The sequence below is a fragment of the Monodelphis domestica genome, chromosome 1 (assembly GCF_027887165.1).
Source record: "Monodelphis domestica isolate mMonDom1 chromosome 1, mMonDom1.pri, whole genome shotgun sequence".
NCBI lineage: Eukaryota > Metazoa > Chordata > Mammalia > Didelphimorphia > Didelphidae > Monodelphis > Monodelphis domestica.
The window spans coordinates 387,561,397-387,578,076 of NC_077227.1; the positions used below are offsets into that span (position 1 = coordinate 387,561,397).

General features: G+C 36.9%; 1 protein-coding gene across 1 annotated transcript; it reads right to left on the reverse strand.

Moving 5' to 3' along the window:
- Positions 1-11,372: 11,372 nt before the first annotated feature.
- On the reverse strand, positions 11,373-16,441 carry LOC100031667 (N-formyl peptide receptor 2-like). Its single transcript, XM_001380829.5, has 2 exons — positions 16,301-16,441; positions 11,373-12,507 (listed from the first exon to the last, which is right to left on the reverse strand). Exons 1-2 carry the CDS (start codon positions 16,364-16,366, stop codon positions 11,425-11,427), a joined length of 1,149 nt encoding a protein of 382 aa, XP_001380866.3. The 5' UTR covers positions 16,367-16,441; the 3' UTR covers positions 11,373-11,424.
- Between the last annotated feature and the right edge of the window lie 239 nt (positions 16,442-16,680).

Here is a 16,680-nt window from a genome sequence, read left to right on the forward strand (position 1 = left end):
ACCATGCCTTTGCATAGGGATTGGGAACTTTTAAACTCAGACTACCAAGGAATTTCAATATTGTGAATTCATCAAGATACTGCAAATAAAAGTGCTTCTTTGTTTAAATTTAGACCCAAACTAAACAGAATAGATGTTTCATATGAGTGTAGCTATGTCAGGAAACGTTAACAAATACATTTAATCAGAACCTGGAATTTTTGTGACTTTAGGAATAGATTTTTTACTAGATTAGAGTCAACAATCAGAGTTTTGATTGGAAGCTGATCAGACAAGTTTTTCAAAAGCAGATGGCTTTTCAGTTCAGCCTTGAAGATTAGCTAATGTTTAGGCAAAGATCTAGGACAAGAGGGGAAAGGTAAGTATGTACAAAGAGTATCTGGATACAAAGGTATGAGTTATGATCCTCAGCCTAAGGATCATATAGCTATGGTGGATCACCCCATTGACTTTAGAAGCGAGTTTATTAATTTGGGGTCCATGACCTTTTAAAAATATTTTGATAATTGCCATATAATGTGATTCCTTTAGAATCCTATATTAGATTTTATGCATGTAAACATTAGTCTGACTAGGCATTCTTTGCTACTAGTAGGCTGCTTTCTCCTTAAAAATTCCAAGCTGCAGTAAATGACCTCAACAAGCTAGTGTTTGATAAACCCAAAGATCCCAGTTTTGGGGAAAAGAACCCACTATTTGACAAAAACTGCTTATAACATTGAAAAATATTGAAAAATAAGGATTAGATTAACATTTCTCACTCTATACCAAATGGGTATATTATAAGAAAATTGGGTAAACAGAATAATATACCTGTCAGACCTATGGGAAAGGAAAGAATTTAAGACCAAGCAAGAGACAGAGGAATATTACAAAATATAAAATGAATAATTTTGATTATATTAAATCTAAAAGGGTTTTTTGTACAAACAAAACCAATACAACCAAAATTAGAATGGAAGCAACAAACTGGGGAAAAATTATAACATAAATCTGGGACAAAGGTCTAATTTCTCAAATTCATAAGGAATTAAGTCAAATGTACAAGAAATCAGGCCATTCCCCAATTGACAAAGAGTCAAGAGACACAAATAAACAGTTTTCAGATGAAGAAATCAAAATTATCAATAAGCACATGAAAAAGTGTTCTAAATCCCTTCTGATTAGAGAAATGAAAATCTAATCAACTTTGAGGGACCACCTAACACCTAGCAGATTGACCAATATGACAGTAAAGGACAATAATAAATGTTGGAGGGGATAAGGCAAAATTGGGACATTAATGCATTGCTGGCAGAGTTGTGAATTGATCCAACCTTTTATTTGGAAGGCAATTTGGGATTATGCCCAAAGGGTTTTAAAAGAATGCCTTGCCCTTTGATTCAGCAATACCACTACTAGGTTTCTACCCCAAAGAGATAATAAAAAAGGGTTATACAAAAATATTCATAGCTGCATTCTTTGTGATGACAAAAAAATGGAAAATTAGTGGGTGTCTCTCAAATGGGGAATGGCTGAACAGATTGTGGTATATGATAGTGAAAGAATACTATATTAGCACGAACATAGGCCAACATTAAAAACAGATCCCACTCCAAAAATGAGATCTCTTTGATATTCAGTTCAACCATTATTTCCTAAGATCCTACTCTATTTAATATGCTGATTTTGGTGAGAACATATTATATGCATTTTAGATACATGTAATATGTATATAAATATGTATAGTAGATTTTATACTCCTTGAGAGTAGAGACTTTGCCATTTTTTAATCCCAGACCTGGCTTGAAACTTTCTTCTATGTAGATCAAGATGGCAATATGGTGTGGTGGAAGGATTTTGAACCGGGTGACAGAATTCTTGCGTTTGAATCCTGGTTATACTTTTCATTCCCAAGTAACCTAAGCCAAGTAATGTCTCCTCTCTGGACCTAAATAAGCAGTTTGACTCATAAAGTGAGGAGGTTGGACAAGATGATGCCTGTCATTTCTTTTAACTAAATCTTTTCAGTGTGGCACAGAGACATAGTGAGTCAGGAATATGCTATGTATCTCTATCAGTGTTTGGTCCTTATGTTTCATTTCCTTCTACCTTCATGGTCAAGATGTTCCAAGAAGGTTGTGTCAGTCAGGGTCTTGTCTGAAGTTACAGAAGAGTCCCCATACCAAGGGCTTAGAAATTAGAAGAGAAAGTGATTTAATTCAAAGAACATTTTTTACATAATCATACATATATCTGTATATAAACATACATACATATATACATATTATGTTAGCTATCATTCAAAATACAGGTTAGCTAAGCATGACTGCCAATATCTCTGCTCCCAGCCAAAATATGTCTTCTGTCTCTTGAGATAAACTAATAAAGTATATCCCTAGTTGCATTTTTTTATTTTTGAGATTAATAAACATCAAATAATATGAGTATTTCCATATCTAGGGCAGAACAGCAAAAGCCAGTTTACAAATATGTGTGCACATTATCTTCAGAGTAGAGGAACTGGGTTATATTATGCTGAACTTTTATCATTGTGAAGGAAAGTAGAGACAGGAGCTAGTGGAATCTTCTCACTGAGAAGCAGGGGGAAGCAAAGCTCAAGAAATGAGAATACTGTATCATATAAGTAATCAGTGAAGTCAACAACAACTGATATCATCCATACCAAAGTAGAATATAGTAGGGCTTCTATCTCCCTTATTCTGGGTACTATCTATATTTCCTTTAATGTAAACTAAAATTGCACTCACTTTTTTTTTTAAGGTTCTTTCCTTCCTTAATATAGCCCAGCCATGAACATTCTTTTTTTTTTTTAAATTTTAAACATTATTTTATTTGGTCATTTCCATACATTATTCACTGGAAACAAAGATCATTTTCTTTTCCTCCCCTCCCCCCTCCCACCACCTTTTCCTCTCCCATAGCCCATGCACGATTCCACTGGTTATCACATGTGTTCTTGACTCGAACCCATTTTCCTGTTGTTGGAAGTTGCATTATAGTGTTCATTTAGAGTCTCTCCTCAGTCATTTCCTCTCAGCCCCTGTAGTCAAGCAGTTGCTTTTCATCGGTGTTTTTACTCCCACAGTTTATCCTCTGCTTATGGCTAGTATTTTTTAGATCCCTGCAGATTGTTCAGGGACATTGCATTGATACTAATGGAGAAGTCCATCACCTTAGACTGTACCACAATGTATCAGTCTCTATGTTCAATGTTTTCCTGGTTCTGCTCCTTTCGCTCTGCAACACTTCCTGGAGGTTGTTCCAGTCTCCATGGAATTCCTCCACTTTATTATTCCTTTTAGCACAATAGTATTCCATCACCAACATATACCACAATTTGTTCAGCCATTCTCCAATTAAAGGGCATCCCTTCGTTTTCCAATTTTTGGCCACCACAAAGAGTGCAGCTATGAATATTCTTGTACAAGTCTTTTTCCTTATTATCTCTGTAAGGTACAAACCCAGCAGTGCTATAGCTGGATCAAAGGGCAGACAGTCTTTTATCACCCTTTGGGCATGGTTCCAAATTGCCCTCCAGAATGGTTGGATCAATTCACAACTCCACCAGAAATGAATTAATGTCCCTATTTTGCCACATCCCCTCCAGCATTCATTACTTTCCTTTGCTGTCATGTTAGCCAAACTGCTAGGTGTGAGGTGATACCTCAGAGTTGTTTTCATTTGCATCTCTCTGATTATAAGAGATGTAGAGCACTTTTTCATGTGCTTATTAATAGTTTTGATTTCTTTGGCTGCGAACTGCCTGTTCATGTCCCTTGCCCATTTGTCAATTGGAAAATGGCTTGTATTTTTGTACAATTGATTTAGTTCTTTATAAATTTGAGTAATTAAACCTTTGTCAGAGGTTTTTATGAAGATTGTTTCCCAATTTGTTGCTACCCTTCTGATTTTGGTTACATTGGTTTTGTTTGTACAAAAACTTTTTAATTTGATGTAATCCAGATTATTTATTTTGCATTTTGTAACTCTTTCTAATTATTGCTTGGTTTTGAAGTCTTTCCCTTCCCAAAGGTCTGACATGTAAACTATTCTGTGTTCGCCTAATTTTCTTATAGTTTCCTTCTTTATGTTCAAGTCATTCACCCATTTTGAATTTATCTTGGTGTAGGGTGTGAGGTGTTGATCTAAGCCTAATCTTTCCCACACTGTCCTCCAATTTTCCCAGCAGTTTTTATGAAATAGTGGATTTTTGTCCCAAAAGCTGGGATCTTTGGGTTTGTCATATATTGTCTTGCTGAGGTTGCTTGCCCCCAGTCTATTCCACTGATCCTCCTTTCTTTCTCTTAGCCAGTACCAAATTGTTTTGATGACTGCTGCTTTGTAATATAGTCTGAGATCTGGGACTGCAAGACCCCCTTCCTTTGTATTTTTTTTCATTATTTCCCTGGATATCCTTGATCTTTTGTTCTTCCAAATGAACTTTGTTATGTTTTTTTTCTAAATCAGTTAAAAAATTTTTGGAAGTTCCATGGGTATGGCACTAAATAGATAGATGAGTTTGGGTAGGATGGTCATTTTTATTATATTGGCTCGTCCTACCCATGAGCAGTTAATGTTCTTCCAATTGTTCAAGTCTAGTTTTAGTTGTGTGGAAAGTGTTTTGTAGTTGTGTTCATATAGATCCTGTGTTTGCCTCGGGAGATAGATTCCTAAGTATTTTATTTTGTCTAAGGTAATTTTGAATGGGATTTCTCTTTCTAGTTCTTGCTGCTGAGCTGTGTTGGAATTATATAGAAATGCTGATGACATGTGGGTTTATTTTGTATACTGCAACTTTGCTAAAGTTGTTGATTATTTCGATTAGCTTTATGGTTGAATCTCTAGGATTCGTTAAGTAGACCATCATGTCATCTGCAAAGAACGATAATTTGGTCTCCTCCTTGCCTATTTTAATGCCTTCAATTTCTTTTTCTTCTCTAATTGCTACTGCTAGTGTTTCTAATACAATGTCAAAAAATAGAGGTGATAATGGGCATCCTTGTTTCACTCCTGATCTTAATGGGAATGTATCTAGTTTATCCCCATTGCAGATGATATTAGTTGATGGTTTTAGATATATACTGTTTATTATTTTTAGGAACGACCCTTCTATTCCTATGCTTTCTAGTGTTTTTAGTAGGAATGGGTGTTGTATTTTATCAAAGGCTTTTTCTGCATCTACTGAGATAATCATGTGGTTCTTGTTGGTTTGCTTGTTGATGTGGTCAATTATGTGGATAGTTTTCCTAATATTGAACCAGCCCTGCATCCCTGGTATAAATCCTACTTGATTATGGTGGATGACCCTTCTGATCACTTGCTGGAATCTTTTTGCTAGTATCCTATTTAAGATTTTTGCATCTATATTCATTAGGGAGATTGGTCTATAATTTTCTTTCTCTGTTTTTGGCCTGCCTGGCTTTGGAATTAGTACCATGTTTGTGTCATAAAAGGAGTTTGGTAGAACTCCCTCTTTGCTTATTATGTCAAATAGTTTGTATAGTATTGGGATTAACTGTTCTCTGAATGTTTGATAGAATTCACTGGTGAATCCATCAGGCCCTGGGGATTTTTTCTTAGGAAGTTCTTTGATGGTCTGTTGGATTTCTTTTTCTGATATGGGATTATTTAAGAAAACTATTTCTTCTTCTGTTAGTCTAGGCAATTTATATTTTTGTAAATATTCATCCATATCACCTAGGTTGGTATATTTATTGCCATATAGTTGGGCAAAGTATTTTTTAATGATTGCCTTAATTTCCTCTTCATTGGAGGTGAGATCCCCCTTTTCATCCTTGATGCTGTTAATTTGCCTTTCTTTTTTCCTTTTTTTAATTAGATTAACCAGTACTTTGTCTATTTTGTCTGTTTTTTCAAAGTACCAGCTTCTAGTCTTGTTTATTAGCTCAATAATTCTGTCACTTTCGATTTTATTAATTTCTCCCTTAATTTTTAGGATCTCTAGTATGGTTTTCTCTGGGGGTTTTTAATTTGTTCGTTCTCAAGTTTTTTGATTTACATTTCCAATTCCTTGATCTCTATCCTCCCTAATTTGTTAATATATGCACTCAGGGATATGAATTTTCCTCTAAGTACTGCCTTGGCTGCATCCCATAAGGTTTGAAAGGATGTTTCGCCATTGTCATTTTCTTCAACGAAATTATTAATTGTTTCTATGATTTCTTCTCTAACTAACCAATTTTGGAGTATCATATTATTTAATTTCCAATTAATTTTTGATTTGGCTCTCCATGTACCCTTGCCAATCAATATTTTTATTGCCTTATGATCTGAAAAGGCTGCATTTATTATTTCTGCTTTTCTGCATTTGAGTGCCATGTTTCTATGACCTAGTGTATGATCTATTTTTGTGAATGTGCCATGTGGTGCTGAAAAGAAGGTGTATTCCTTTTTTTCCCTATTTATTTTTCTCCATATGTCTATTAACTCTAATTTTTCTAAGATTTCATTCACTTCTTTTACCTCTTGTTTATTTTTTGGTTTGATTTATCTTAATTTGATAGTGGTTGGTTCAAGTCTCCCACTAATATGGTTTTACTGTCTATTTCCTCCTTCAATTCTCCTAGTTTCTCTATTAAATATTTGGATGCTATACCATTTGGTGCATACATGTTGATTAGTGATATTTCCTCATTGTCTATACTCCCTTTTAGCAGAATATATTTACCTTCCCTATCCCTTTTGATCAGGTCTATTTGTGCTTTGGCTTTGTCAGATATCATGATTGCAACTCCTGCCTTCTTTCTATCAGTTGAGGCCCAAAAGGTCTTACTCCAACCTTTAATTCTAACCTTGTGAGTGTCAACCCGTCTCATATGTGTTTCTTGAAGACAACATATGGTAGGGTTTTGGGTTCTAATCCAATCTTCTATTTGTCTACCTTTTATGGGTGAGTTCATCCCATTCACGTTCAAAGTTATGATTGTCATTTGTGGATTTGCTGGCATTTTGATATCTTCCCCTAGTTCTGACCTTTCTTCTTTAGCTTTCTCCTTTTGAACCAGTGATTTACTTTAGGTCAGTCCCCCTAGTCCCCTCCCTTGAGATGCTTCCCGTTCTAACCTCTCCCTTTTTATATTCCCTCCCCCCTCCCCCTCCTTAATTTTCCTTTCTTTCTTGCCCTAATGGATAAGAGAGAATTCAGGATCCCACTGGATCTAGATGTTCTTCCCTCTCAGATTTGCTTTCAGAGAGTAAGGTTTTAGTATTTCCACTTCACGCTCTCTTCCTCTCCTTCTCATATGAGAGTTCTTCCCCTCCCCTTCCCATGTGTATCTTTATATGGGAAAGATTATTCTATTGAGTCCCCCCCTATTTCTTGAAGTTAATCTTAGTATTATCAATGGTTCCCCCCTCCCTTTTCCTTTCTTTGCCCCCACTTTTCCCAAATCTTCTTAATGCCCCAATCTTTCCCTATGCATGTTTCTTCTAACTACTCTTATGATGCTACAATTTATGAGAGTTACACAAAACATTTTCCCCACATATTAATATACATAATTTGATGTAAATGTATTCCTTATAGAAGAGAGTTTGACTTAAAGAAAAAGATAAGATTTCTCTCCTTTTCCCTTTCTTTCATATTTACCTTTTCATGTTTCTCTTGCTTTCTGTGCTTGGATATCGAACTTTCCACAGAGCTCTGGTCTTTTCTTAGCAAATGCTTGGAAATCTTCTATTTTGTTGAATGCCCATACTTTCCCCTGGAAGTATATAGTCAGTTTTGCTGGGTAGCTGATTCTTGGTTGGAGACCCAGCTCTCTTGCCTTTCTAAATATTGTGTTCCATGCTTTGCGGTCTCTTAGTGTGTTAGCCGCTAAGTTGTGTGTGATCCTTATGGGAGCCCCCTTATATCTGAAGCTCCTCTTCTTGGCTTCTTGTAGAATTTTCTCCTTTTCTTGGAAGCTCTTGAATTTGGCAATTACATTCCTAGGGGTTGTCTTTTGGGGATTTAGTATAGAGGGTGATCTATGAATCCTTTCTATTTCTATTTTGCCCCCTTGCTCCAGAACGTGGGGGCAATTTTCTTTTATAATCTCCTGTAGAATAATATTGAGTTTATTGTTTATCTCTGGTTTTTCTGGGAGACCAATAATTCGGAGGTTTTCTCTTCTTCCTCTGTTTTCGAGATCTGTGACCTTCTCAGTGAGATATTTTATGTTTTCTTCTAATTCATTAATTTTTGGGGTTTGCTTTATTGATTCTTGCTGTTTTATCATCTCGCTTTCTTCGAGTTGCTTAATTCTGGTCGTTAGGGATTGGTTTTGCTTTTCAGCTTTGTCTGCCCTTCTATTGGATGCTTCGAGCTCTTTTTCCAATTGAGCAGTCTTATCTGTCAGACTGGTGATCTCTTTCTCCCATTTTTCTTTCCAGGTTTCCATCTTTTGGATAAGTTCCAGTTTGAGATCTTCCAGAGCTTTTTGATAGTTTCCATTTTGGGTGGCATGATCTGATTTTTTTTGGATTTCCTCCTCATTCTCCTCTTTTCCTTGGGTACTTCCACCATAAAAGTTTTCAATAGTCACTTTTTTCCCTTTCTTCCTGGAGGCTTGATTTTGGGCCATGGGAGCCATCCCTTTGGTGGATTTATTCCCCTTTCCTTTTTGGTCTGGGGTCTGAGTTATATGGGCGGTTTTTCTGTGAATTTAGGTTGCTTCAGACTAATTCTTCCCAGCCTCCGAGGTTTCTTAGAGCACTGGGTCCCTGATCACAGCCACACTGCCCAGGTGTTCAGCTCCGCCAAGATAATCAGCGCATGGTCCGCCCCTGGTGTTTAGCTCCGCGGAGATGTTCAGTGCAACCGCCCCAAGTACAGCTACTCTGACCCCCGTAATCAGTGCCGGATTCTCCAGTGAAACCGCCCTGAGACATTTTTTCCTGGCAGTCCCCAGATCCCAAGGACCCTGGAGTGCCCCCCCCCCCGACAGAGACGTTCCCCACTCACTGGCTGTCCTGGTGAGCGTTCAGGTAGCTCACTCTGGTTTGGTGGGGGAGGTGGGGTGGGGGAAGGGTGGCTCAGTTCACTTTTCTGTGCAAGCTTTTTCTCCTTCTTATTATAGTGTGGAAATGTTCAAGCCCCACATACCTTCACCTCTGTGGGATACTGGGGAGTCCTGTTCCTCCAAAGGTGATTTTTATGCTCCTTTGATGTAGTCTATTTCATTTGGTGCCGGGGAGAGGAAGCGTGTGGTGTCTAGATTGCAGCCATGATTACCCGGAAGTCCCCTGCACTCACTTTTTAAAGATAATTTTATTTCATTTTTTTTTTACAGTTAATAAGCAATTATTTTCTCTCCCTCATAAACCACCTCACAGTAGCATTTTTACCTGCCATATTGCCTAGTTGGACCATCTTAAGTTTGTAGTCCATTAAAAATTTCATATTTTCAAAATAGGTCTTGATCAATGACACATGTAAAACCCAGTGGAGTTGCTCGTTGGCTATGGGAAGGGGTGGGAGAAGGGGATGGAACACACATGAATCATGTAACCATAGAAAAATATTATAAATTAATTAATTAAATGATAATTTTCAAATTAAAAACTCCATATTTTCCTAAAGGGACTACTATCTATCCAAGCCTCTTTTTACAATTTATTAGATATCTCTACAGAAGTATTTTTTAATCCTAATTTTGTCACCTAATATGTTTGATATCCAGCCTCACCTTTGAGCTTTCTACAAATTTTTTATGTCATCTGTGCCTCTATTGAAACATTTCATCAAAATGTCCTTTCGATTGTTCTCTCCTCCATCCTTTATATCTCCAGATCCCATTCATTCTCCAAGACCAAATCAAGTCTCCCCTCAACCATTAGCACATAGCAGTTGTAAAGGATAATTTTAGCATTGTGACCTAAACTATATTTAATTGGTTGCCATATATCCCAAATAATAAGGTAGCCAAGTTAGCTGGAAATTATGGTGATTTTAATTAATATAGAGAGAAGGAATTAAGGAGAAGAGAGAGGGAGAGGAAAGAGTTAATTTAAACTTCTCCGCCTCGGGCTGAGCCATACAGGAGTTAAAGGCCTTGGCCAAGTGGGACTCCCCTGAGAGTCAAAGGAAAAGGGAAGTCAGTCTTATCACTCACCACATGACCTTTTCAAGGAAGCTGTCTGAGGGAGCCCCTCCAGGCTGAGTTCCAGGATCGAACTGGCACCCAGGCTGCTCACAGGAAGTGATTAGCCAGATCCACCTCTCCGGGGAAAGAGCATGAAGAGAGGAAGTGATGTGCCCTATATAGACAGTTTTACATCACTTTCCTGCATCTTATCTGTACCAATAGTAGCTTAGCTTGACTTAGGACAGCCCAGGGGTCTGTCAGCTGTTTCTGCACATATCTGTTGAAGGCCATCCTCCTAGATACTTAATCCTTAAGTATGGGTACAGACATTCATTACCTTGTTAGACTAAGTAGGATGGAGCAATGTAAAGTTCCCAAGACATTCCTGATCAAGTATCTCCATTGTTACAATCAGGAAATAGCTAAATCAAATTTTCTAAAGTACCATCTGAGTAGGGTGAAGTAGTTTTAAAATTCACACAGTCCTACCCACATCTGACATTTCTATCACTTTGTACCATTGAACTTGCACTGCCTGTTGATATCATATTTGTTCCTTGCTAAGTTTGACATAATGGAAAAAGCAGGGGTTTCAGAATCTAGAGACCTGATTTTGAAACCAGTTTATGTCACTTCCATTTGAATGACCTAAGACACTTACTTAAGTGGCAAGTCACTTAATTTAAATTGATAAATAACAACTTCTCTTTCATTGAACTTCATCAACTGTAAAATGAAGGGCTTGATCAAGGGTTCTCAACTTTTTTGGTATCATTAATCCTTTTAGCATTCTGGTGAAGCCTGTGGACCTTTTCATAGGATAATGTCCTTAACAGCATAAAATAAGATGCACAGCATTACAAAATAAGCCAGTTATGTTGAAATAAAGAAATAGGGTTTTTTCCCCATCCAAATTCATGAACAATCAAATCTATTCATAGGACATTTGGGAGGTCCACGGATCTAAAGTTAAGCATCTTTGGACTAGAAGATAAGTGGAACCCCTTACAACTGCACATTTTTTATATTATCTTCCCCTTAACATACTGAGGACTTCTTTAAAGCAAATATCATATGTCATTCAGCTCTCTCTGTACTGACCTCAGTCTTTTTCACAATATGTCATTGCATCATAGAGTATAGAACTGAATGAAACTTCATAAACTAGTCCAACTCTCTAATTTCTTGGATGAGGAAATCTAAAGCTACAAAAGGAGGAGCAACCTGCTCCAGGCTACAGAGTGCTTTGATCAGTGTCAAATGAGTCTTGAAAGTCAGGAGTCACATGCTACAAATAATTTTTTATTGTGATCTTATACCATTGTAGACATAACTATGAATAAAGATGGGGTGTAGATAAGTTTACATCTTGTGACTTGCTAGACGAATGTCCCTTGCTCTGTGGCTCCTCAGCCAAGGCTCGTTCCAGGATAACTGGCAGAGAGCGGAGCAACTGCTCACGAAAATCACGTCCAATGAAAACATACAGCACTGGGTTGAGACAACTGTTCACAAAGGCGAGAGAGGAGACTATTGGACCCAGGCGTTGAACAATGGTATGGAGGACCTGATGGTTCTTCAAAGAGGAAATGAATTCTACCCACTGGAGTATATTAAAGGGCAGCCAGCAGAGGAAGAAAGCAATGACCACAGCTATGAGGACCCGAAAGGGCCGGCTAGACAATGTAAACTGATTCTGCCAAAGCTTGGCACTTACCAGGCTATAGCAGATCCCAATGATAGCCATTGGCCCCACAAAGCCACATAATGAACGGATGATGATAAGGGCATGGTAGCGAGGGATAACAATCTGCTGCCACAACTCATAGTTTCCATGGGTTTCATTCCAGATATCATAGTTATTATAGCAGTAGGTGATACCATGGTATGTAATTGTGTCCTTGATCATCAGCGAAATGCCAAAGAAGGCAAGGGCCATGAGCCAGACCCCCAAAGCTCCCAAGGCTGCAAGGGATGGCCTTCGGTGTTTCCTGGCCCAAAGAGGCCAAAGGACAATGACACAACGATCCACAGAAAACAGGGAAACTAGGAAGACACTGGCAAAAAGGTTAAGGTTGGTCATGGCACCATGGAGTTTGCAGAGAACCCGACCAAAAGGCCAATGTCTCTGTAGAATTACAAAGGTCATGTTGAGGGGCAGGGAGAGGCAGAAAGCAAAGTCAGCAATAGCAAGATTGATGAACCAGACACTGTTGACGGTACAAGGCATATGGAAACCAGCTACCCAGATGACAAGTGCATTGCCAACCGTGCCTAGGATGAATGTCACTCCAAAGATGACTATGCACAGGATATCAAGAGCAGCCCAGACTGGATGAGGGGAGTCAACAGCTTTCTCTGATGGTGCCAGGGAGCTTTCCTGGAGCAATATTGACACGTTCTCCATGGGAAGGATCTGTAACAGATACAACTCATTCCTGTTTACACAATAACAAATCAGCTTTCCTCCCAGTGCTAATCGCTGTCTTTTCCCTCAAATACGGACCTGGAGTGTTTTTCTATTTCTCATCCTTCAAGTGATGCAAGGAAAAGAATAGCTTAACTCTTAATAACTTAATAACTTAAAATGGCCATGACTGAAAAGAAAGAGCAAATTTTGTTGCAAAGCTGATTTAACTCAGCCACTGATTGGTCATTGACTAACTTTATGGCAGACATTTTGATTCTCTTAATCTGTTACTTCATATATGACCTACTTAATTCAAAGAGCTAGTGTCAGAACTACATAAGGTAACAGGGAAATAAGCTTTGTAGCAATAAAATATGTCATATATGTAAGGTATCAAAGTGACCATTCTCCTAAGAGCAATAGAGAAAATATCTGAGGTGCTCAGAAGTCAGGGATGAAAATAACTTCCTTAAAGACTCATAGAGAAATTAGAGCACATAAATGATATAGCTTGAAGGGACCTTAGAAACCAGAACACAGAAAACAGAATGTCAGTTAGAAGGTACATTAAAGCACAAAGATTAAAGGTAGAAGAGATCTTAAGACACACATAGATTACATTGCTAGAACTAGAAAAAAAAGCCTAAAAACATGGATGATAAAATTTGAATACAAAGCAGGCCTAATAAACACAGCACATATAAAGTTACAGATAGAAAGTCTGTAAAATGTGATGTGGGCCTTAGGACTAGAAGGGATTTGTAGGAAGGGCAGAGTTATAAGGATCTTCAGAGAATAAATATGGAATTTTAGAGTCTTGAAGGAAACTTACAGCATGGAATATAGAATGGCATCGATGGAAAGTTCTTGAAAACTTAGAACATAGAGCTGTAGAAATACGAAGAACCTCAGAACATAAGCCATAGAATTTTAGGACTGGAAGGAACTTTGTAATGTAAAAAAAGAGAATTTAAGACCTGAAAGGAACCAAAATTGTAAATGTTCAGGCAGAAAAAGGCCTTAGAAAATGTATGTTTGAGGTAGAAAATAAAATTAAATGTACTGTGTTAGCGATAAATGGAAGCCTAAAACTTCAAAAAATAGAATGTCCAAAATGGATAAGACGTAAGAAGATATTATCAAATAAAGAATGTTATAGTTGGAAGACCTCTCTAACATAAATTAATTTTAGAGCTAGAAAAAATATTTAATAAAATTTAGAGTGTTAGAACAGATAAATATGTTAGAGTGAATAAATGGATGAATTAATGAATGAAATAGCATTTGTTGTGTACCAAACATTATACTAAACATTAGGGATATAAATAGAAAAAAACACAATAGTTCTTGCTCTCAAGGACTAGAAAGACAATAGTATTCCTAAGATTACTACCACAAATGATGCACTTCAGATTGAGCTGGTAAGAAAAGCTAAGGAATAACAAAAGGAAAAGGTTTATCTAGTTTGGGGGGAAGGAGGATCTAAGAAGCAAGATGAGGTGCCAATAACTAATGATGGAAAGAAGGCACAGCTGCTGAATTTCTTTTTGCTTCTGTTTTCTGTGCCAACAGAATAGAAATGAATAATAGAGTTGATACTCAAGATACATAAGAAAATACTAAAGGGGATTAACTATCTTGTAGAAAAATTGTCAGCTTATCCAGAAAAAAAAAACAACACTAAACATGGCTAATACAATTGCCAAGTCCCCATGAGGGGCCTTTACAATATTTTGGTAAATGGGAGAAGTACTGCAGAATCAGAGAGCAGTGAATGTCATCCAGATTTCTATTAAAAAGAAAGATAAGGAATATTAACTGCAAATTCTAGGCTAGCAAGTTTAATGTCAATTCCTGGAAAAATTCTGGAATCTATTATTTCATGGCAAGTAGGTGAAAAAGTGAATAGAGTGCCAGATCTGGAGTAAGGAAAATCTGAATTCAAATCCGAACTTGGATACTTACTAGCTGTGTCACCCTGGGTAAGTCACAACTTGTTTGCTTCAGTTTCCTCATCTGTAAAAGGATAGTAGCATCTTGCTCCCAAGGTTTTTATGAGGATCAAATGAGATAATAACTGGAGAATGCTTAGCACAGTAACTGGTGTGAAGTAAATGCCATATAAATTAGTTACTATTATTATTACTGGCATGGTTGGTGAACATTAAGAAAAAGAAGCAAATAGAGCTTAAGTAGAGTATAGGTAAATAAATTTTGATACAGAAATGTATTGGAATATCTCTGCCCCATAAGAAATAACGTATATGAAGAATAAAGAGAGGCAAGAGAAGAGATATGAACTGATGTCAGGTAAAACAAATAGAAATAGGAAAACAATATGTAAAAGTATTATAATAATGTAAATGGAAAGGACAATGACAATAATAATTCTGAATGTTATGTAATTATAATGATCAAGCTTGACTCTGAAAAAGGGCTATGAGAATGGACTTTCCTCCTTTCTTTGCAGAAATGGGGGTCACTTTGATCCAACAAAACTAAGTCTATGTGCAAAGAAATCAAAGAGGAAAATGACTCATTTGTAAAAAATATTTATAGTCACTCTTTTCATGGTGGAAAAGAATTGAAAACTGGATAGATGACCATTAATTAAGAAATGGCTGAATAGTTATGTTATATGCATATGATGGAATTCTAAAGTGCTGAATGATAGAATGAAGAGCATAATTTTGGAGAAACACCAGAAAATTTGTGTGAATTAATACAGACTGAAGTGAACAGAATCAAGAGAATAATTTCTACAATAACAATATTGTGAAGACAAGCATCTTTGAAAGACTGAAAATTCTGATCAATACAATAACCAATCCTGATTTCAGAAGTCTTGTAATGAAACATACTACCCACCTCCTAAAAGAGATAGACTCATATTGCTGATTGAAAAATATCATTTGGTCATGGTCAATGTGAAATTTTATTTTACTTGACTATACATATTCATAATAGTGTCTGTGAGGTTTTTTTTTCCTTTCTCAATGGAGGTTGGGAAAGATGAGAAGAAAATGGGTAGATTTTTTATTTAAAAAATAACTTTTTCATGTTATCTCTCCTCCCTTGAATTCTCTAAGCAAAGACTGGAGAACTATTTGTCAAATATGTTGTTGAAAAGATCCTTTTTTCATGAATGGGTTAGATTAGATAGGCTATGGAGGGATTCTTTCCTTTCTAAAATCTATGATTTGTTATGCTAAAGAAAAGAAGCTAGAGATGGGAGTAAGGAGGAACAGTATATTGGGAAGTCAGTATATATGAAAACAGAAGATTTAGTACTATTTTTTCAAGAAAGAGAAAGAAAACTATAGAAATAGACTACACAAGGGTGTAGGATTGCCAGGACCCAGATTTGTCTCATGTCTTCCCTTTATTTCCTAGCAAAAAAATCCCCCTTATCCAGTGTAATCATTTGCCTTCATCCTATGTCCTCCCCAACTCGACTGCGAGTCTCTCATAGGAAGAACCTTTTCTTATACTGCTTTGGTTGCTTGGTAGAACTGAATATACATGCAATAAATGTTTACAGATCATGAGGATAATAAGGATAGTGGTAAAAATGAAAATGATGAAAGGTGATGGGACATGAATTTCCCACAGGTTTCTAGATGTGATTAGCTGAATGTTAAAAAAAATAGGACTATCCTTCCAGAAACCTTTTGCCTTCCTCTCTCTATTATCTAATGCTTTCTTCTTAGACCCCACATGCACCAGACACTGTTCTCTACTTCTGAAGTTCTCCCCCCATACCTTCCATCTATAAAATGCCTCATCGTTCTTGCCTTACCGTGTATGTCTGGGTCTCCAGGCCCCAGGAAGCAAGTATCCTTTGACTACTTTCGTTCCATGCCATGTCTGTTTTCTGAGGTGAAAACACTCCCTGCTGAAGGTTTTTAGCTCCAAGACTTTGCAAAGGACTGGGTAAAGACTTGTGGTGTATTGTGATTATAAGTAGTCATGGTTATGTAAGAAAACAGCTGGGAAAAAAGAGGAACATGGATGAAAGTTTTATGACAAAACTTTTATTTTAACACAATAATTGGGAGTGGTGAGTGAATATTATTCATAGATTATTTGATGGGAGCTATAAAAGATAACTTGTTTGAAATTATAATGTTGATGATTGCTACACTGGAACTATAAATGTTTTTACTGATATCCTCTGCT

What these genes read in the sequence shown, in the direction of transcription:
- LOC100031667 (XM_001380829.5), bottom strand. Translation starts at nt 16,366, where the DNA reads ATGGCATGGAACGAAAGTAGTCAAAGGATACTTGCTTCCTGGGGCCTG. An exon ending in TGGAGACCCAGACATACACG is followed by an intron (nt 12,508 to 16,300) that starts GTAAGGCAAGAA and finishes TATCTGTTACAG; the next exon opens with ATCCTTCCCATGGAGAACGT.